The 20,998-nt window shown below is 48.8% G+C and overlaps 3 protein-coding genes across 3 annotated transcripts; 2 read left to right on the top strand and 1 right to left on the bottom strand.

Moving 5' to 3' along the window:
* LOC117835149 (uncharacterized) lies at positions 1-2,036 on the top strand. The gene is made up of 2 exons (XM_034714523.2): positions 1-855; positions 1,000-2,036. The coding sequence occupies exons 1-2, from the start codon at positions 232-234 to the stop codon at positions 1,084-1,086; spliced, it is 711 nt and encodes a 236-aa protein (XP_034570414.1). The 5' UTR covers positions 1-231; the 3' UTR covers positions 1,087-2,036.
* Positions 2,037-12,318: 10,282 nt separating this feature from the next.
* On the top strand, positions 12,319-17,991 carry LOC117838905 (vacuolar protein sorting-associated protein 9A). The gene is made up of 5 exons (XM_034719105.2): positions 12,319-12,627; positions 13,569-13,716; positions 14,975-15,145; positions 15,508-15,687; positions 16,768-17,991. Exons 1-5 carry the CDS (start codon positions 12,515-12,517, stop codon positions 17,623-17,625), a joined length of 1,470 nt encoding a protein of 489 aa, XP_034574996.1. The 5' UTR covers positions 12,319-12,514; the 3' UTR covers positions 17,626-17,991.
* A 1,121-nt stretch (positions 17,992-19,112) lies between these two features.
* On the bottom strand, positions 19,113-20,275 carry LOC117838906 (uncharacterized). The gene has a single exon (XM_034719106.2). It carries the CDS (start codon positions 20,134-20,136, stop codon positions 19,408-19,410), a length of 729 nt encoding a protein of 242 aa, XP_034574997.1. The 5' UTR covers positions 20,137-20,275; the 3' UTR covers positions 19,113-19,407.
* Positions 20,276-20,998: the final 723 nt, after the last annotated feature.

A 20,998-nucleotide genomic window follows, 5' to 3' on the forward strand; every position in this document is an offset into this window, starting at 1 on the left:
AGAGCACACGTACGATCCTACCACGCCCGTTACGCGCACCAGCCCCACCAATTTCCCCCCACTTCTGGCAAAGCTCTGCCCCAAACCCCGCATTCACCTCGCCAAACTTTCCCCTCTTCCTCCGCCCGGCACTTCCACCGCCGCTCCTCCCAGATGCCTCAGTAGGCTCCAAAAATCCAAAGCCACCCCTCCCCCACGCTCCCATCCACCCCCAGGGCGGCGTCCGGCTCCATGACGACCCGATCCAACGGCGACGGCCACGGCAACGCGGCGTCCTGGTACCCGCAGCGCCGCCCGCACTACGGGTACGGCGGCGGGTCCGCCTCCTTCCGCGGCTGCTGCTGCTGCCTCTTCCTGCTGCTCACCTTCCTGGCGCTCCTCGCCCTCGCCGTCGCGCTCGTCGTCGTGCTCGTGGTGAAGCCCCGCAAGCCGCAGTTCGACCTCAACCAGGTGTCCGTGCAGTACCTCCTCGTGGCCCCGCCGACGTCCGCCGCGGCGACCCCCGCCGGCGTGCCCCCCGCGGCCCCCGGCGCCGCCTACCTCTCCCTCAACATCACGCTGCTCTTCACTGCCGTGAACCCCAACAAGGTGGGCATCCGGTACGGCGCCACGGCGTTCGACGTCATGTACCACGGGGTGCCGCTCGGGGTGGCGGCGGTGCCCGGGTTCGAGCAGCCCGCGCACAGCACCCGCCTGCTCCAGACCCGCGTCATCGTCGACCGCTTCAACGTGCTCCAGGCCGACGCCCAGGATCTCGTCCGCGACGCCGCGATCCGCGACAGCGTCGAGCTCCGCATCACCGGCGACGTCGGCGCCAAGATCCTCGTGCTCGGCTTCTCCTCCCCTAAAGTCCAGGTAGGAATCGACACGCCACCCGCACCCGCCGCACCCGAAACCAGCAACCTTGTTCGCTTTCGCCGCAAGCGTGTGATGCGTGAGTTTCGAGCCTCTCTTAAGCGGCGGAACTGACGTGATGTGTGAACGAACCTCAACCTGCAGGTGTCGGTGGATTGCGCGATCGCCATCAGTCCAAGGAGCCAGTCGCTGAAATACAAGCAGTGCGGCGTGGACGGGCTAAGCGTGTAGGCCGCCGTTGCCGTCGCCGTCGCCGGAGCAGCAGAAGCAGAAGCTGTAATCCAATGGGGATAGATAAATTGGATGGATCTGTGCGTCGATTCTAATCTCCCTAATCTTTGGGTTTTGATTTCCTTCCTGTGCGTGGGGGGTAAATTTTGAGCTCTCTTACCGTAGAGGAGGCCGCTGATTCTGTGGATTACCACTGGTTGCAATTAGTAGTATCAGTATTACTACGGTTACACATTCATCGATCGCCATGAGCAAATTGCTTAGGAGCTAAGGGAAGTGGGTGGGAAAAGGTGCGAGGCGCGAGGAAGCGAGCGGAATCCAGTCGCTTTTGCTGCTCTCTTCTCATCCTCCGCCTCGTTTGTGATTGTTTCGTTTCGTTTCGTTTCGGAGTTGGTGGGTCTGCGCTGTCTGCCATGGCCTATTGGCCTTGTCTGGTTAATCTGGCTCACTTCAGCCCGTAGTGGAGCCGGGCATGGGAGGAGTTAGGCAGTACTCCAGGCACCTGTGTGGGTGGGTGGTTCCTCACTTTCATGGTAGTGGTGGGGTCAAACCGTCAAAGGTTAAGGTTTACTGGAAGTTACCACTTGCATCCTTGCATGGTGGGCTGAAACGGAACGGGAACGTAGGTGGTGGAATTTAGGCTTTGTAAATGCGGACTCCAGAGCGTGGTGGAAGACTGGAAGAGTGGAAGTAGAACCTTTGTTCGTTGGCTGTGGCGTGACCTGTGTCGTCTACAGATACTTGGTGTATAAAATGTGAGCTACTGACTTCAAATCTCAGTTCGCACATGGCACGAGGCATGGTGTGTTAATTTTTTTCCCGGTGAATTTACGAGAGATTTGCTGTCACCAGTGTCTTGGTTTGGTTTATTTATTCCCGTTTACGCTGCATGCTGTACAAATTTTATTCTGGGCTTAAATTCGTTTACTGAAGCATGTTAATATGCGGAATTCAAGGCATTCGCTTGAAACAGTTATGCATTCTCATTTTTTTTCAATGAATTGTTATTTATTCATAGAATCATAGGTATAGCCTTCTTATGTTAGAAGGAAATCTCGTCATTTGTTCTGATTCAGATAGATCAGTTGCTACTAACACTTTTAATTTTCTTCTTTCCTTTTCGCAACTTGCTAGTTGCTGTGGACTTCTCACCAGCTTAGACTTTGGATTGAAAGTTTGAAACTCACACTGCTTGACTAAACCAACTCAGGTCGCTGCATTTTCTAATCCGCTGATTGCGGTTTAAATGTAACGGGATGTTGCGCTTGTGCAAATGCGGCGACCCATCGTGATCGTGAATGCATCCATGGACCGGCTTTGTTACGTTTTGCCCTTTTGTTTTGTTGTATAGCGACCATTGTTCTTGACCTAACAAGGACTAACAAACGGCTACCGTAGCCTCGCCGTTTCCCACGTCGCTGGACCTGGACATGCTACCGTAATCGTTGCCTTGGCCTCGTGGATTTCCTGGCTCGGTTCACTGGACTCACTGCAGCCTGACCGTTTCGCACTTGGCTTGTTCATCCCAACTCCCAACTTGCAAAAAGAAGATTTCCCATCACATCAAACTTGCGGTACATGCATGGAGTACTAAATGTAGACGAAATCAAAAACTAATTGCACAGTTTTGTTGTACTTTGCGAGATGAATCTTTTGAGCCTAATTAGTCAATATTTGGAAAATAATTCATAAATACAAACGAAATGCTACAGTTGCACATTTATAGCAAAATGCTAATTTTGTCACTCCTAAATTGGGAACTAAACAAGACAAGCCTTGGTAGTCCGAGCTTGGAAGTTGGAGCGCGAACAATACAACTGTGGAGACTTGGAGAATCACGTGGCGCAGTCGCGCAGAGGACGAGGCACGCACAGCGGCACAGGCACAGCACAGAGACATTTCTGGGGAATCGACTGGTGCAACCGTGCAAGAGCTGGAAATTGGCGCGGGCGCGGCGCGGCGCCTCTGTGATGAACATTTCTGGCCTGTTTGGTAGTGCGCAGGGATTTCATTGCTTTCTGTTGCGTGCAGAGAATCCAATATTTTCCTGCCACCCCTCTGCATATGAGACGACGGGATCAGGAGACTGCAAGAATACTGGGTTAAGCAAAAGAAAACCCCTGATTCCCTCAACCCCCTGCCGGTTTGATCCCCACAAGGCCACAAATCACTTTTAGCAAGAACCAGGCAAAAAGATAAAAAAAGATGAAGTCGGGCGTAGGGAAAACACTAAAGAGGACCGTGCAATATTGCTGGTCGGATTTATAAATTAAAGAAGGTTTCTTGCAATTTTGTTCCTACACAAGTGCATTATGCCTTTCTTACTACTACCTTTTTGCGAAACACAATATACTTGTATGCACGCATACACTCACCTACGAACAAATGTAAGCACATTTGTATAGGGAGAGCGGACCAATACATTTTGATCATGTGCCCTTTTCTACTTGCTTAGGCAGTTTTCTGCGGTGTACCTCTCGAAATACACTGTTTGTAACAAAGGCTGGTCATGTACAGCTCATGAGAGCTAACTTTAAGAAAGCAAGCATTCTTTTCCGGTATTTCTTCATGCCGCTCTGCAGACAAATCCGCGGTGGCGCGGTCTGCCCATTTCTCCTCTCTTTCATCTTCTCTGCATCAACACCACTACATTTGCAAAAGCAAAAGTAGTGTGGACTGTGTGGCCCTAAAGATGGTCCCATTGTGGTCACGGTTTATTCAAGTTGCCATGCCAATTCATTTAATTGACTTAGGCGATGTCAAGGAGTCGTTGCCTTGTTGGCTAGCCCAAGCAGATGAGATGACTATCAACAAAGTTCGCAGAATTGTTGCTCGCTGACAATAACAGGAAGTCAAGAACATCGATCGAAATCGTCAAATTTACAGCAATCCATCTTCTTGTACAACTCAATTACCTTTTTTTTTTGAACGAGTACAACTCAATTACCGGTCGACAAGTAGAATATGCTCAGAACGTACATGAATCCTCCACACGCAGGTGCTCCAGGTACCTCGGCACGGGCGCGGTGGCCGCGCCGAGCGATCCCTCCTCCCTCCAGGACCTGCACCACCTGCCCCATGCCTCCATGGTCGGCCTGAGCGCCTTGTCCTGCACTCCTGCTGTATGCACCAGCACGCGACGTTGCACCCCCCGACACCCGCCCGAGCTCGGGCAAGTAGCCGTAGACCAGCCTCTCGTGCGCCGTGGCGCTGAACCCGCGGAGGCGGACCCAGCGTGCCCCCCCCCCCCAACCCCCACGCGCGGAACCCTCGAGACCCTTCACGGCTATCGCGGTGTGGTGAGCCGAAGCTGCCCGACCCCAGCTTATGGGAGTAGTTTTTTTTTTAACCGAAGGGCCGGCAGAGATTGTCGGGCCTGTATTAATTAAAAGAAAAGGTAATACAAGACTACAGTTCTGGAAAGCTATAGGCCGGAAAATGAAAAGAAAAATAAAGAAAGGGCTGCCCGGTTGGTTTGGGACGACAACACGGATAACCACTCCACTCGCCGCGGCAGCAGAACCAGAGTCTTTGTAAAATTTGCGGCACCCTCCAACAATCACCATCACGGCGTCGAACCGAGGCGAGAACGAAGACCAAGCAGAGTATCGCAAGAACAATGACACAGGACGCGCCAAGGATGGCAACGCGATCACATTCGTTGACGAGGCCTCGTTCGCAACAGCAGCAAGGTCGGCGGCAGCGACTCGGAGGAACAGAGTGGAAGCCCCGACGTCGCCCTCGGTGAGCTGTTGGGCGCTCCGAAGATCACCGCCATACACCAAGTAGCCGTCTCTATAAGCATAAGCGGTGCAAGAGCAATTGCGCAAGCATGCCGATGCGCAGTCCGCTGTCGCCGCCGTCGATCCACGCCCGCCGTCGCCCGCCATCGCCTCACCTCGCCCCGCCCGTTGAGGGATATGGGTACCCCATATGTCCCCACCGATCAGGATACTGGTCAGACCTGACAAATGGACCCGCCCGATCAGGACGTGCGGGCCGAGGACATGAAGATACTTGGAGTACACGCCAAGGAGGTCGGGCGATTCAAATCAACCCGGATATTGCGGGATACGTATTGTAATCCGACTCAGATTACCTTCCATGTAACTACCAAGTGGATTAGATTCAAACCGACTTGTAACCCTAGGTCGACAGCCTATATAAGGCGACCAAGGGAGCCTCGCGAGGGCACCCAATCCCAACACATCAACTATCGAGCAATACAAGCACCAGCATACAGGACGTAGGGTATTACTCTCTAGAGGCCCGAACCTGTTTAAAACTCTCGTGTTCCTCGTGTTCTCGCGATCACCTTCGAGTTCTTGGTTTCGCAATCACCTCCACCTACAAACAACCACTTGGGTAACCCCCTGTTGGGTTGCTGGGCTACTAAATCCGACAGTTGGCGCGCCAGGTATGGGAGATTGCGAGATCCTCCGTAGCGAGCTCGATGGCATCCAGCCCCAGTGTAGTCTTCCCCGAGAGCATGAAGGACTACCTCGCCAACCCGATCTAGCTTTGTTTCGGGACTATGCCGGTAGATTCCGATCCTGCTGCTTCTTTTGTCGACTCGGCGTCCACCATCAGCTCAGCTTCCGTCGGATCTGCTCCGACGGGACAAGTTCTCCATCTGAGGATCATCGCGACGCTTGCCCAGCAGGTCGGCAATCTCTCTCTCTGTGTGTGTGTGAGAGAGAGAGAGAGAGAGGATTCCAAGCATCTTAGCTGCTGCCCGCCCACCCACGCCCTCCGACCTGCTCGCGGGGCTAGATCACATCAGCAACATTATTGCTGAGTGCATAGATCTATCCGAGGCGGCGCTACGCTCAACTAGGTCGGTGCAGGGTCCTTCCCTCGTCCCCTTCGGCCTGAGGAACTTGACTGTTGTGTTCTCAGCGAAACTCGTGCAGTATTTCCAGATCCAATCTGGAGACCCATCCGAACCTGCCCGCTAGAGCTTTTACCCGAATTACCAGAATTACCAAGCTACCTATAGCTGACTTGATAACATGGAGAAACTTGGCCAAGTCCACCAGAGAATGAACGAAACTATCCAAGAGTACGCCAACCACTTCTTCAAGAACCGCAACAGGCTCGTCGGCGTCGAAGACCGCGACATCATCTGATACTTCCCCTCCGACGTGATGAACGGCCCCAGGTTCTGCAAGTTGTATGAGGCTGCCCCAAGACGGTCGGGCAGATGATGGAAGTTGTCAACACCCAAGCAGACATAGAGGAGGTGGTGATAGTACAATTTCGGGGCATCAAGCATTGCCAGAACGACAACTACGATCAGCCAATCCATGATGAACACCAAGTACGATCGGAGTCCCGACTTCGAAAAAGGGCCCCCGAGGTCCTCGCTGCTGAAGGCGACCCCGCTAGGCCGACCACCTTCCCCGCTAGGCCAACCACCTTCCTCCGGGAAGAGTTTGACGACACTCTCAACGCTCCGTGCCCCTTCCATAAGGATGCATGTCATAATCTTCGGGACTACACAGTCCTCAAGAAAGAGCTTGGCGTCCCGGTGGGGTACAAGCGACCCCGCCGCAACGACTACCGTCGGGACGACAACAAGCACGACTACGCCACCGTGATGACCAGAACAGTAGGTCAACATCATTGTGGGAAGCCCCAACGCTTTTCTGCAGCAACTGCAAGAAGAAGCTGCACCAGCGAGAGGTGCATTTTGTCTCCATACGGCCAGTCCAGTATCTACGCTGGTTAAAGCAACCCATAACCTTCTCCATGGAAGATCATTGGGTACACATTCCAGATCCTGGGTCCTACCCCCCGGGTCCTACCCGCTGGTGGTCTGCCCGACCATAGACCGGGCCTTGCTCCCCAAGGTACTGATCGATGGTGGTAGTAGCCTGAATATCATCTTCATAGAGACCTTGAAGCGCATGAACTTCAACTTCGAGCGGCTCTAGCCCTGTGAAGAACCCTTTTATGACATCGTCCTCGGCAAAGGATCCTATCCAATTGGCCGAGTTGTTGGCCGGTCACCTTTGGCACGCAAGCCAACTACCGCACGGAGTACCTCACATTTTAGGTGGTCAACTTCAAGACTTCCTACTGTGCCATCCTTTGCAGGACCATGCTGGCGAGGTTTATGACGATCCCGCATGACACCTACCTCATCCTCAAGATGCTGGCTCCAAACGGTGTCCTCTCCGTCTATGGCGATGTCGAGACTTCCTACAAGTGCGACACGGAGGCGGTGCAGCTCGCTGAAGACCTGTAGTACTCAGCCAAGGCCACCGCCATGGTAGCCGAGGCCTAGAAGGTGGACAAGGACCAGCTCACAATCCCAGATACGAAGCCAACGCCCACAGCGCTGCAGCCCGACCGCAAGGTCAAGAAGATCTGTCTCAGCCTAGAAGAACTAACCAAGACGACCCTCATAGGGTTCGACCTATTTGAGAAATAGAGACTCGCACTCACCAGTTTCCTCTGGGAAAACTCGGACATATTCGTGTGGAAGCCATCCGATATGCCTGGTGTCCTACGGGAGCTGGCTAAGCACTCCTTAGACTTGAGCAAGACTGCAAGGCCGGTCAAGCAAAAGCTTCACCGCTTCGCCCAGGATCGCAAGGACGCCATTAGGGTACAACTTAATAAGCTCTTAGCCGCCGGATTCATCCATGAATGTAAGCATCCCGACTGGTTAGCAAATCCACTCCTTGTAAAAATGAAAACCGATGAATGGAGAATGTGTATCGATTACACCGACCTCAACAAGCACTGCCCTAAGGACCCCTTCTCTCTTCCGCGCATTGACCAAGTCGTAGACTCTACGCTAGGAGCATCCTGCTTTGCTTCCTCGACTACTACTCGGGCTATCACCAGATCGCCCTCAATCCTATCGACCAAGACAAGACGGTGTTCATAACGCCCTTCAGCATCTACTGCTACAACACCATGACCTTCGGGTTGAAAAACGCCGGCGCCACCTACCAAAAGGCAATCCAGGGTTACCTCATGACACAGCTACATAGGAACATCGAGGATTATATGGGGAAAGCTTCATAGCTGACCTCGCAGAGACCTTCAACAACCTCCGAGCTTACCACTGGAAACTTAACCCAGACAAATGTGTCTTTAGTGTCCCGTCAGTAAAGCTCCTGGACTTCATGGTCAACCAGCATGGCATTAAAGCTAATCCTGTCAAGATCAACGGTATCAGAAACATGACGAAGCCGACCAACAAGAAAGATGTCATGAAGCTTACTGGCATGATGGCGGCCCTCAGCTGCTTCATCAGCAAACTCAAAGAAAAGGGTCTGCCCTTCTTCAAGTTGCTCAAAATGGTGGACAAGTTTGAGTAGGATGACAAGGCTAGCAAGGCACTTGAAGAGCTCCAAGCTTTCCTCACCACTCCCCCCGTCATGACGGGCCCGGCCGACCAAGAAATGTCACACCTCTACATCTCCGCAATGACACACGTTGTCAGCACCGTGCTAGTTGTGGAACGTCAAGAGCCCGGTGATGCCCACATGGTGCAATGTTGGGTGTACTACGTTAGCGAGGTCCTCAACGACTCCAAGATCCGCTACACACTGGTTCAGAAATTGCTTTACGCAATTCTGATCTGATCAAGAAAGCTGCACCACTACTTCCAAGCGCATCCGCGTGGTATCCCCATACCCCATTGGAGAAATCCTCCACGACAGGGATGTCAACAGCCGAGTTGTCAAGTGGTCTGTGGAGCTCAGCGAGTTCGACCTCGATTTTTGCCGGTGTCATGTGATCAAGTCACAGATCCTGGCTGATTTCGTGGTCGAGTGGACGGAGATCCAGAAGCCGCCCTCCTTGGAGAGGCCACAACATTGGACTATGTACTTTGACGGTTCCCTCAACCTTGAAGGATCCAGCGCGGGAGTCCTCTTCATATCCCCCAAAGGCGAGTAGCTCAAGTACGTCCTCCAGATCTACTACAAGGCCACCAACAACTGCGCCGACTACGAAGCTCTCATCTACGGCCTCCGCATTGCCGTTTCCCTCGGGATTAAGCGCATCATTGCGTACGTCGACTCCAAGGTTGTCATCGAGCAAGTCAACAAGAACTCAGACTGCACCAAGGAGTCCATGGACGCTTACTATGCAGAAATCAGCAAACTTGAGGCCCACTTTGATGGTCTTGAGATCCGCCATGTCCCTAGGGACCACAACGTCACCGCCGATGTCCTGTCTAAGCTCGGCTCCAAGCGTGCATAGGTTCCGGCCGGCGTCTTTGTACGAGATCTCTGGAAACCATCCATCAAGGTTTTGGACCCAGACCAAGTCAACGGTAGCGCTGAGGCCCCGGCTGCCCCAGCTCCTACTGGCGTCATGATGATTGAGGCAGAAGAAGATTGGCACGCCCAATTTATAGCCTTGATCATCGACCAAATGACCCTAGAGTACAAGAGATAGCGTGAAAAATTAGCTCGGCGCAGTTAAAACTACGTCGTCAATGGCAAGGAGCTCTACAGGAAAGCTGCATCCGCAGGCATCCTGATGAAGTGCATCCTGCGCAGCAAGGGCATTGACCTTCTCCATGAAATCCACTCGGGCACATGCGAGAATCATGCCGCCTCGGGCACTTTGGTTGGTAAGACATTTCACTGTGATTTCTATTGGCCAATAGTGGTACCCAATGCAAAGGAACTCGTCCAGAGATGCAAAGGGTGTCAGTTCTTCTCCAAGCAGCAACATCTACCAGCCCAAGCCCTGCGCACCATCCCACCATCCCGGCCTTTCACGTGATGGGCGCTGGATATGGTCGGACCTTTGAAGACTGCTCCAGATGGCTACACTCACATCTTTGTGGCTGTTGACAAATTCACCAAGTGGATTGAGGTGGTTGTCACCAGCATCGAGTCGACTAAAGATGCTGAGTTCATGGAAAAAATCACACACCGTTTTGGAGAGCCAAACAGGATCATCACCGACCTTGGTGTAGAGTTCACACTGCTGGTGAGGGACGAGCGGAGGGGGGAGGGGAGGGGAGCAGAGGAGGTGCCGGTGGCAGGAAGAGGAAGGAGGCAGTGCTGAGAGGGAGAGAGAGAGAGGAGAGAGATAGAGGAAGATAAGGTGGAGGGGGCGGTGCTGATAGAGGATATGGTGGAGGGGGCGGTGCTGATAGAGGATATGGTGGAGGGGGCGGCTGGGAGCGGGTAGCGGGCTGGGGGGGATGGATAAGGTGGATGGGAACTCTTTAGTACCGGGTGGGAGCTCCACTCGGTACTCAAGATCTCCCATTAGTAACGGGTGGAGCTCCACCCGGTACTATGGTCTCCCATTATTACCGGATCACTCGGTACTAAAGGCCCTCAGGCACATTAGTACCGGGAGACCTTTAGTACCAGGTGGAGCCTCCAACCGGTAATAAAGGGGTCACGGGGGTCCCCTGGGGAACTATCCGTTAGATCCAGTACTAATGCTCACATTAGTACCGGGTTAAAAACCAACCGGCACTGATGTGGTGGACGAAAGGTACATTCCCCAGTAGTGCCATCGGTTGATGACGCGTTGCTGCTGCATTGCAAGCTCGTCTTCCTCGCTCAACCGGCGCTCCAGAGCTGGGCGACCCAGTCCGCCGGTGACTTGGGCTCGAACGTCAGCAGGCACCAGCAGTACTGGGAGCTAGCCACATCGCAGAGGTCGAACGGCCCGCAGACGAAGTACACGTCACACGCAACATGGGGGTCCAGTGCAGCAGCACTGCCCGAACTTGTCGGACCAGTCGAACGAACATGGTGAGTTGCCCGTGAGGGCTCGTCACCAGCCTCGACACGGTCGACGGGTCATTGACCCGAAACGAGTAGTTCACCTCCTCGCTGCTGTTGACGAAGACGAACGTGTACTTGGCCGACATGCCTATCTCCGGGATGGGGATGAAGTACCACCCATTCCAGGGGCCGACGTAGTGGTAGATGGCCGTGCCTTCCACAGGAACGCATACTGGCCCGACCCGTGCGGGTCGACCCGGTCCATGTACAGCCTCGTCGACAGGTCGGTGGCGCTCCACCACGATCTGAGCACCTGGTACGCGCCGGCGCGCTATTTCAGCCTCACCCAGCCGCCCGGCACAAGTGTGTCGGTATGCTAAGAAATTAAGAATGGTCAGGCACGGCCAGCCAAGAATTCGTGACTTCAGTTGAGGTACTTCCCCGTCCCAAAAACAATGAACTCTCGCGTCCCGACAAGTCAATTAATTTTAAATTTGACCAACTTTATAATATAAACTAGTACTAACATTTATGATACAAAACAAATTTCAATAGATTAATCATGTAATATATTTTCATACTAAATCTATTTGGAGATTTGAATGTTAATTTTTTTTATAAATTTAGTCAAATTTAAAACTGTTTAACTTCTTGAGAAATAGGAGTTGCATCTTTTTCTTAAGGACAGAGGGGGTACGCTGCTTTGTCTGTTTTCTCCCGTAGAGTCGGTCAGTCCAAGCCATAGTCCGAGAAGCTACACCGGAAGTTACCACTGGAATCAAAATCTTAAAAATCGGACAGCTCGACATATGTTGCAATAGTTAAGCATCGATATTGCAACTATTGTTTATTGTTTATGCATGTTTCACGGTGAATGTTGTCATTTTTTCGCATATTTTTCATATTGCAACAGATTTTCGATGTTGTAGATGTTTTATTTTGATGTTGTAACGGACCGTTCGATAGGAAAATTCCTATCGGATGTCCGGGCGCTTGCAACGCTGAAGATATTTTCCAATCTCAAACTGCAAGGTCTAGCATGAAAAAGGGGTCATATGCTGAATACGGCTTATTGACGTATGCATTCGTTCTGAATATTAGCCTCGTGACAGGAAGCCTAATATGGATTATTTCTACATATAAATATAGAAATTTCATGAGCCTTAGTTCCTTACGGCATATCGGAAACTTTAGCCAACAAACAACGTTTAGGTCCATTTTAGGAAGAAATGTTTAGGTCCATTTTAGAAAGAAAGTTCACCACATCTCGGAAACTTTAGCTTTGAAATCCATATAAGCTCTTTCAAATGAGTTTTAGGTCAACTGAGACGCCAAACGCCATAGAAAGAAAGAAAATCTTGCATCCCGGTTTAAAATATATACAAAATATTTTGATCCGTGACACTATAATATGTTTGAATATTTTTCTGATGACGTGACATTTTTCATCTGGAACTAGAACTCTACGTTGAAATCAAAAGGAAAAACGTGGCCTTCATCGGCATCTCCAACCGTCAAGCGCTCATCCTTCCCTCCTCTTTGCTCGTTTTGGCGATTCCGACTCCGACAGACCGACAGTAATCGCCGCGGCGTCCGTCCATCTGCAGCGACCCTTGACTTCCCCTTTCTCTACCCTCCACAGAACTCACAACCCAGCCATCCGCTGATCTCAACTGCTGGTTCCTGGGCAACCCCCCGATCCGGCTACGATGGAGGGCGGCGGCGACGCCTTCGGGTCCTCGACGGCGCCGCTGGCCTGGCACGACTTCCTCGAGCGCATGCGCCAGCCCTCCGCCGCCGAGTTCGTCAAGTCCATCAAGAGGTCAGCTCCAACCCCACTCCCGCTCCCCCTGAATCCCATGGGTGAAATTGGGTTCATGTGCGATTCAGTTCGCTGGTGGTGAGATCCGAGGCGAACATATTGCTAGGCGGCGCGAATGGGACTAAGTTGCACGAGATGGGAGATCGTTCAAGCTTAGTGGAAATTCGGGGGCGCTTTGAGCAGCATAGTAGAAGATTTCGTTGCTGCGCCCTTCGAAATGTCAGCCCAGGTGTTAGAGAGCTTGTAGGGGGGTTTCGCGCATGGCAACCTAGGTTTGCTATGTCCGAGATGTATCATGTGTAGAGGAAACTTGCTTGATTTTGTGTATTGTTTAGCTAAGGTAGACAGCCACTAGCTTTGAGTAGAATATACTGGAGTATCTATATTGAACTCATGTACTGAGTTTAATGTGCTTATTTAATTAGTGATTTTCAGGATAAATATTTGTTGCATGTATGGCCTGGACTTATCCATAGTGCCTGCTACAGCTACAAAACCGAACTTGAGCTGTGCCATTGCCATCATATTTGAGTGCTTCCTCCGATCATAAATACAAGTCCATCTATGTTTGTCCTAAGATAAACTTCTTTTAACTTTGAAAGATACTTCCACAACATTTAACTTTTTCTAAGATAACATATTTCTTTATAGCTTTTGCTACCCAAAATTTAAAAGGTTTGATTTAGGACAAACCTAGATGAGCATATTTTGTGATTGGAGGAAGTATATATTACTAATTGAGCATACGATACTAATGACACTAGAAGCCCAGAGTCGTGAATAAATGCTACTTGAACTATTGGGCGTACTTGATTATTTAAATATATGCAGTGGATGTACCACATTTTTCTTACTAGACTTGTAGCAATTAACACCTGGCAATTATGTAGAAATTTTTGTTAAATGTTTGACAATAACTTAGTTATGTTTCGTGTCTACAGTTTTATTGTGACATTCTCAAACAGAGCTCCTGATCCAGAGAAAGATAGTGCATCTGTTCAAGAGTTCCTGGAAAACATGGAAGGTGCTTTCAGAGCCCACACTCCTTGGGCTGGCAGTTCAGAGGAAGAACTAGAGAGTGCTGGTGAGGTAATTTCCTTATTCTGCAGTGCTACTACTGCATTTGTACACGTATGGAGACAGTGTTCAGTATATTTGTTCTTACAGACACCTGACTCTGAAATAACGATGAAAAGACAAGCTAACCCATCTTCAGCTCTCATATACAACAGCAAGCAGACTTAGACTCACATATGAGCACTGGAAACCTGGCAAAAAGCACCCAGCTAAAGAGATAGCATTCTACCAAAGCGGAATAGCACTCACTCAACAGGGCAAGAACCAAACATGTTTTAGATAATATAGTGACATTATCTCAGCATTTTGGAACACATCAATCTTCAGTGCTCATGGGTTGTCTACATCTGTCACTAGCCGACTTCAGGCAAGCTGTCTTGCTTGAATGCTTGGTTGTGTCTTGCATAGATTTCCAGGATGATGTTTAGGAGTCACAGCTTTGGTTCCCTTCCACACCAGTGTTGATGTCCTTCATCTCCGGTTCAAAATAAAATGTCTTCATCTCATAGGACTAGAGACATGTTCATCCTGGTTACTTTGGGTTCCCGTGTCTCCTTGGGACCTACCCATCCTTTTCTTTAGATAGCACTACAAGGATCTGTTGAAGTATTTATAAACAGACTTCACTTAGAATTGTCTGTTAGATTCCCGCATCCCCTTGGGAGTTGCCCATCCTTTTCTTCAGATTGCAATACTGACATGATTTATTGATTGTATAGAAGATCTTGACTTTAAATGTTTCCAAGCAACCCCAGGACCAAACAGTTGACTTTGAAGTTGGTTGAATTGTGTCTTCTTGTGTTAATGATCTTAATTAATTTCTGTGCGTCATGAATGCTAAAGTATTTTCTCTGCTTAGGTCATGATATTTAATTATTTAGGTCTGATTACTCTGTAAGGCCATTACTAATTTGGTAATTCTTTCCTTCTGAATACAATGGATTGGTATCGAAACTTTACTTCAGCCATAAAGTTAACAATAGTCATGCTATTCTATTCTTCTTCGATTAAGACTAGCAGTGGTACATGGCAGCATGCTACCGCCAAGTACTAACATACTCTACTATCATGCTGTCGTTATATTCATACAAGCAAATGGCATTTTATACATCTTGCACTGAATTTTTTATTCACTATGCTAAAATTCACTGACTAACTTTATTATTTTATTTTGCTGTATACTTATTTTCCTTGTACAGTTGTATGTGCTCGAATCTTTGCCCTTCGTAGAATATAAAAACATTTGATATTGTTTGCTCTATACTTTTAGGGACTTGAGAAATATGTTATGACAAAGCTGTATAATCGGGTATTTGCTTCGGTCCCTGAAGATGTGAAGAGTGATGAAGAGCTTTTTGAGAAAATGTCTTTGCTACAGCAGTTTATAAGGCCCGAAAACTTGGATATAAAACCAGAGTATCAGAATGAAACTTCTTGGCTGGTATGAAACTTAAGTTGTCTTGTTATTGTGATTTTTTATATCGTTGGATGTCTTGCACCGCTTCTGTTACATGGCCACTGTAACATTTCTGCCATTCAATTCCCTGTTGCTGTCAGACACCCTCTCACGGAGTAGTTGAGGACCCTTTTTTTAAATGAGCATGAACTTGTGTGATTCATTGTCAGCAAGTCTACCAATCTTCAAATTAGAGCCAACAAATGTATTCTGCTGCCTACTGGCTAAGCCATTTGTTTAAATAGACCTTATGACAGCTGTTCATTCTTCATATCAGTGTAATTCACTAATATTCCTTACTTTCCTTTTCTTTTTGTTTATTTTATTTTCTTGTTTTTGTGGTACAGCTCGCGCAGAAGGAGCTGCAGAAGATAAACATGTTTAAGGCTCCAAGGGATAAGCTTTCTTGCATCCTAAACTGCTGTAAAGTCATCAATAACTTGCTGCTGAATGCTTCTATTGTATCCAATGATAATCCCCCAGGAGCTGATGAATTCCTTCCAGTCCTCATCTATGTTACCATAAAGGTATGGTTAACAGCTTTTGCATATACGGATTCATGATTGGTGATATTTTGTTAAGATGGCTGCCTTCACAAAAGAAGGATATGTTGTCAGCAGTATTGTTTTTATTCTCAGTGCTGTGCTGGATGCCTGGATGAAGAAAAATATGCCCCTCTTTCACTTGCATGCATGGACAAAGTTTCAGCGTGCCAATTTGACAGTTTAGTAGAATTAGCTTGACTTTAATATATGTTGGAAAAAGTATCAAGAAAGTTTTGATGTTGGTCATACTGTATCTGATCTGTCTCACATGAGGTGTCCCTTAGTGTGTCCGACTGTTGGTGCACTGTGCAGCCTTGCTTTGCTCCTCACCCCCCTTTCTCTTCAGTCTGTACAGCTGTAGCTAGTGTTATGAACTTAGGATGCAATTGTTTGACAGCAGAAACTTCTAGTTAGAATCTGCTTGAGCTTTGCTTTCAACTTTGAAGGATGATCATACTTTCAATAACAAACCTACTTTGTATTTATAAGGATCTGGAAAAGATTTACCCTCAAGAAAGGAGACTCTGGAGTAACACTCAAGCAACATGATAATGAAAAATTCCGTGCCAAAATGATCAATAAAGACCTTGGGTTGGATATCTTGTGTAGGTGCCAGTATAGTTTTTAGTCAATCGGAACTGAACCTAGCTAAGTTGGTTGAGGGTGTAGATGTACACCCATACCATCGAAGTTTGAGTCCTTGACTCCTTGTCGAGGTGAATTTGGGTGCCTATCTCTTCTTATTATGAAGCAGCCTAGTTCCTCCTAGGTTGGTCAACTTTTTTTTCCTTTTCAGCCAATCAATTCATGCTTAACCAACTGGTGACCTTTAATTGTTTGTTACACCTGTGCCCTTCTGCAAGTCTTACTCAAAAGTAGGGAACTACTGCGATTATCTCAAACTAGTAATTGTCAAATATGCCCTTGCATCTCTTTAATAATTTTGATTCCTTATCTGGACTAGAATGTTAGGTATCAAGCTTCATTTTTTCCCCTGTAAATCGTTTGATGCAATTTACTGCAGTCAGGATTGTCATAGTACCTTACATGTTCTTAGTGCAGGCTAATCCTCCACAGCTGCACTCAAATCTGCTATACATACAGAGGTATAGACGGCAAACGCGATTGGTGTCAGAGGCTCAATACTTTTTTACAAATATACTGTCTGCTGAGTCTTTCATATGGAACATTGATGGCGAATCACTGTCTATGAATGAGCTAGATTTCCAAAGGAAGATGGATTGGGCAAGGGAGCGCTTGTTGGGATTATCAGCTGACTCAGAAAAGCAGGATAATCAAGCTAATCCTGATTTCCAAGAACAGAGATCACAAAATCTTAAAGCTTATAGGAGTTCTGATGTCAGCTTATCCTTGAAAGACCCTGTCCAGGGCTCTGGACAGGACATGAGAAGGGACAGTGATGTGAGTGTGAGTGGTAAACCAGTTGAGCGGGTGCAATCTATTTCTGATTTAGAGAAGAAAGGAGCTACGGAGCTCCTCAATGATGATGACTTGAACAGAAAATTCCAGGAGTATCCGTACCTATTTGCCCGTGCTGGTGATCTGACTATTGCTGATGTCGAAAGCCTTTTAAATTCTTACAAGCAACTGGTAGTTAGGTATGTGGCACTTGCGCAAGGTAAGGGTGTCAGCCCTGAAACCATTCTTGCTCAGAGCGGGCAAACAGCATCTGATCTTGCAGTATCTGAGGAGCCTGAAAATGTGAATAGTGTGGTAAATAATAACGAAAACAGTGAAGGAATTACTAAAACTTCTGATGATGTTACAAGTGAAAACCATCATTCAGAAGTAGTCGACACAGATGTATCTGAACAAATGACCCAGAAAACTGCTGTTGACTCCAGTGATGATTCAAAGGTATCAAAGGATGAAGCATCACATCAGCCTGAGAATGCATGACCTGTTTGGTCAATGCCGGGATGAACTGGCGATACATGGGGAAAGTACTCTGAAGTTCATATACTCAGAGATGACAATGATCACGAAACAGAGTGCCCATTTCCCCGGAGCAGTACGCAGAAAGCATCTCTTGGAGCCACAAATGTGCATGCTGGAAGCTTGAATGAAGATATTCAACATTTGTGGGAGATTGATCCATTCTGCTGAAGCTGTTCTTTTCTTAGATCCAAATGTTTGTTCATTGCATTGTAGGTCTTATCTCTGTTGTAAGGTTATTTTGTGGTGAACACACCTTTCTTTTCTTCTGTAAACTAATACTTTTGTAACAAGAATTTCTTAAGTGAAGCTAGTTTATACCAAAAATTATATTCAAAGGGAACAATATTAAAATTCCATGTGCTTATGAGCCATGGAGGCATCTGCCCTTGATCCTGCATCCACTGCAGTTGTATCGCCTGGGGCCGACCTTCCTTTGGCAGAAAAGTGTTGCCATCCTCTTAATGAAATAAATAACTGCATGCTGTTTGATTCAGGTACACGACGTGCTATTTCAATGGTCAGACGGGCATGGACCAAATGCACGACACTTCACTGACCACTATAACTATACACCGAGTGTATCGAGTGTGCATCACAAGACACCGAATGAGGTAACTATCTTGCTAGTTGCTGTTTCTAGTCTCTTCCTGTAACTTTATGGAGGTTGATTACGCTGAACTACTACCGCCCGTCAAGTAGGTTCCATTGGTACAATTTCGTCGGCTCAATCATAGGGGATCTACCGGGAGAAGAATCGGGAATTCGAGATCTACGAGAGGTCAGTACCGGAACAACAATACTTTTCCTCTGCGTAGTCAATTCAATCACCATTCGATTCAAAAGCTCCAGAACGGACGCGTGTACCTCCCTAGTTTGTTTGAACACTTGCCGACATGAACAATCCGATGTTTATTTATCCTAAACAAGGACTTGCCCAGCAATTTATCGGCCACAGCAATACATTAGATTATCTCATAGTAACATGGAATGTGCTAGGCTGCTATAGCTACGAAGTAGTACCATGTTGTCTTTTCTTTGGCCGGTTGGTCCTGCGTCGTCGCCGGAAGTTACCGGGGTTGAGCCCCTGCCCCAGGTTGCAGCAGCAGCACGAATTCTGACGACATCGTGTGTTAAGCAAAAATGCGTGTGCGACTGAAGTTTTGGCGATGAACAGACCCGTTTAAATTGCACCCTTCCTTTTCACATTGTCCACTCAGATTGGACGACATTAAGTGAACAGATTGGGTGTCATTTAACCGCAACACACTTAACCTAAATGTGAAAGGAAGCGAGAACGACGGGTGCGCTAGATTCGAGCTAGATCGAAAGCATCGGTGTGTATTCACCTTTACAACACCACAAACTATGATGGATCAGCAGTACAGCACAGCTAGCGTGCAACTGCAAGCTGCTTAAACACGAAGCCTCTCCAGGAGACACAAAGCGCGTCCTTCCGAGCACTTTCTGATTAGATTAAGTGATCACGAAACCTATAATTTAACAAAATGGAGGCAAATCTAGCAAGTATCCAATGCTCTCACTCACTCAGCAATCCACACATACTCGCTGTTCAGTACAAAAAAATAATTTATCTTTTTGATCTTATTAAAAAAACAAAAGAATCTTTGGTAGAAGCTAGGCGTGCATGAACCTAGCTTGCAATGCTGACATGGAGAAGAAAAATCATGGAACATTGTATGCATGCACATTTGCACAGGGCTTGATATGATCTCCCAATAGACTTTAGCAGAAGCTCCAAAGCCTCATCACATCGCCGTCGTCCTCGGGGTCCTCCCACGTCGACGAGAACGGCGCGGCGCCGGCGGACACCAGATCCATGAACTTGGGCGAGGCGAACGCGTCCAGGTCCGTCCACAGCTCCTCCCCCTCGGGCGGCGAGCCGGCGCTGGCCGTGGCGGGCGACGACGTGGTCGCGTGCTCCCGGACGTGATCGGCGCTGCACAGCGTGGACAGCGAGGTGGACGTCGGCGTCGTTGCGCCGGCGCTGGAGGAAGAGCACCTGTCGTCGACGCTGGCGCTGATGAGGCCCGCGTCGAATGCCGCGGCGGCCGCGGCCGCCGCGCGTTGGATGGACCTCGGTGACATGGCGCCCGACGACGCCGCCGGGTCCGAGTGTCGAGTAGTATCGACGTGGTGGTGCGGGGAGGAGGAGGAGGAGGTCGGCGACGAGGAGGCGGGGAAGTTGAGGACGGCGTCGGAGCCCTTGAGGCAGAGCAGCGCGGCGTCGTAGGCGCGGGCGGCGGCCTCGGGCGTGGCGTAGGAGCCGAGCCAGATCCGGCGCTTCTGGTTGGGCGCCCTGATCTCCGACACCCACGATCCCCAGCTCCGCATCCGCACCCCCTTGTACGGCCTCGCCGCCGACTTGCCACCTACACCGCCGCTCTCCGGCCTGGCCTTGTCGTCCGAGAAGGCGGTCGCGGTGGCGACGCCATTGCTTGTGTTCTTCACCATCACTGTTCGCCGCGGCGCTTAGATCTTCCTCTGTGCTGTGCTGTGCTGTGCGTGCCTTCGACGGGGAGGGGGAGGGTGATGCGTGAGCAAGTGGGCTGGTATTTATAGTGGCGTCGAGCTAGAGTGGAAAAGGGCAAGCCAAAGGCTGTGTACACGCGCAAGCAAGGGGGCGACCAGCTATTAGCAGTGGAGAAAGGGTTGGGGCTAGCTAGATTTGGAAGACGCGCATGCTGAGGTGTCATGCCACCACTCTTAACCCTCCTTTAACAAAGTGTATGTACTTCTTCGATGCTCCACTTTTCTAGTCTTGGTAGATCGTTCACATACAAGCTGGGACAAATCTGGGTTACTATAGCTTCGTGGTTGATCAGTTCGTGCTGGCACGATATGTGTAGTGAAAAACATTTCAGACGTTATGAGTTATCATCACAATCATCGAAGCATAATTCTGAACACTGATCTTCATTACAGTTAGAGAACTCCCTACTATAGCATATGTTTATGAAATATTGTAACCTGTAAGACTTTGCTATTCTCGATATTAATTGTTAGACATACCTCTTCCAAAGAATTGTGAAGATATCACTGATATATCAAAGTTTAAATGAAAGGATGGGTGTATGTGAAAGTGTGATCTTTTTTTACTGGTGGAAGTACTAGTGATATAAGTGCGTGGTAGGCATCCATTGGCATTGGCGTAGATTGAGATAATTTTGTTTGGTGGATCCAAATTTCGTAATTTTGGAATTTGTCTAACTGCTTTCCTTTTTCTTTTGCCTGGCTGTAGGTTGCAAGTGAAGATATTTATACGTTTTATTTCACAGCGACCTTCGGGTGAGGATCAGTGGCTCTATAATAGTCC

The sequence above is a fragment of the Setaria viridis genome, chromosome 9 (genome assembly GCF_005286985.2).
Source record: "Setaria viridis chromosome 9, Setaria_viridis_v4.0, whole genome shotgun sequence".
In the NCBI taxonomy this organism is placed as follows: Eukaryota; Viridiplantae; Streptophyta; class Magnoliopsida; order Poales; family Poaceae; genus Setaria; species Setaria viridis.

Excerpts from the sequence above, each read along its gene's own strand:
- LOC117838906 (XM_034719106.2), bottom strand. The coding sequence starts at position 20,136 with ATGGTGAAGAACACAAGCAATGGCGTCGCCACCGCGACCGCCTTCTCG.
- LOC117838905 (XM_034719105.2), top strand. The coding sequence starts at position 12,515 with ATGGAGGGCGGCGGCGACGCCTTCGGGTCCTCGACGGCGCCGCTGGCC. Across the intron at positions 12,628-13,568 it reads TTCGTCAAGTCCATCAAGAG|TTTTATTGTGACATTCTCAA; the intron begins GTCAGCTCCAAC and ends TCGTGTCTACAG. Across the intron at positions 13,717-14,974 it reads AACTAGAGAGTGCTGGTGAG|GGACTTGAGAAATATGTTAT; the intron begins GTAATTTCCTTA and ends CTATACTTTTAG.
- LOC117835149 (XM_034714523.2), top strand. The coding sequence starts at position 232 with ATGACGACCCGATCCAACGGCGACGGCCACGGCAACGCGGCGTCCTGG. Across the intron at positions 856-999 it reads TCTCCTCCCCTAAAGTCCAG|GTGTCGGTGGATTGCGCGAT; the intron begins GTAGGAATCGAC and ends CTCAACCTGCAG.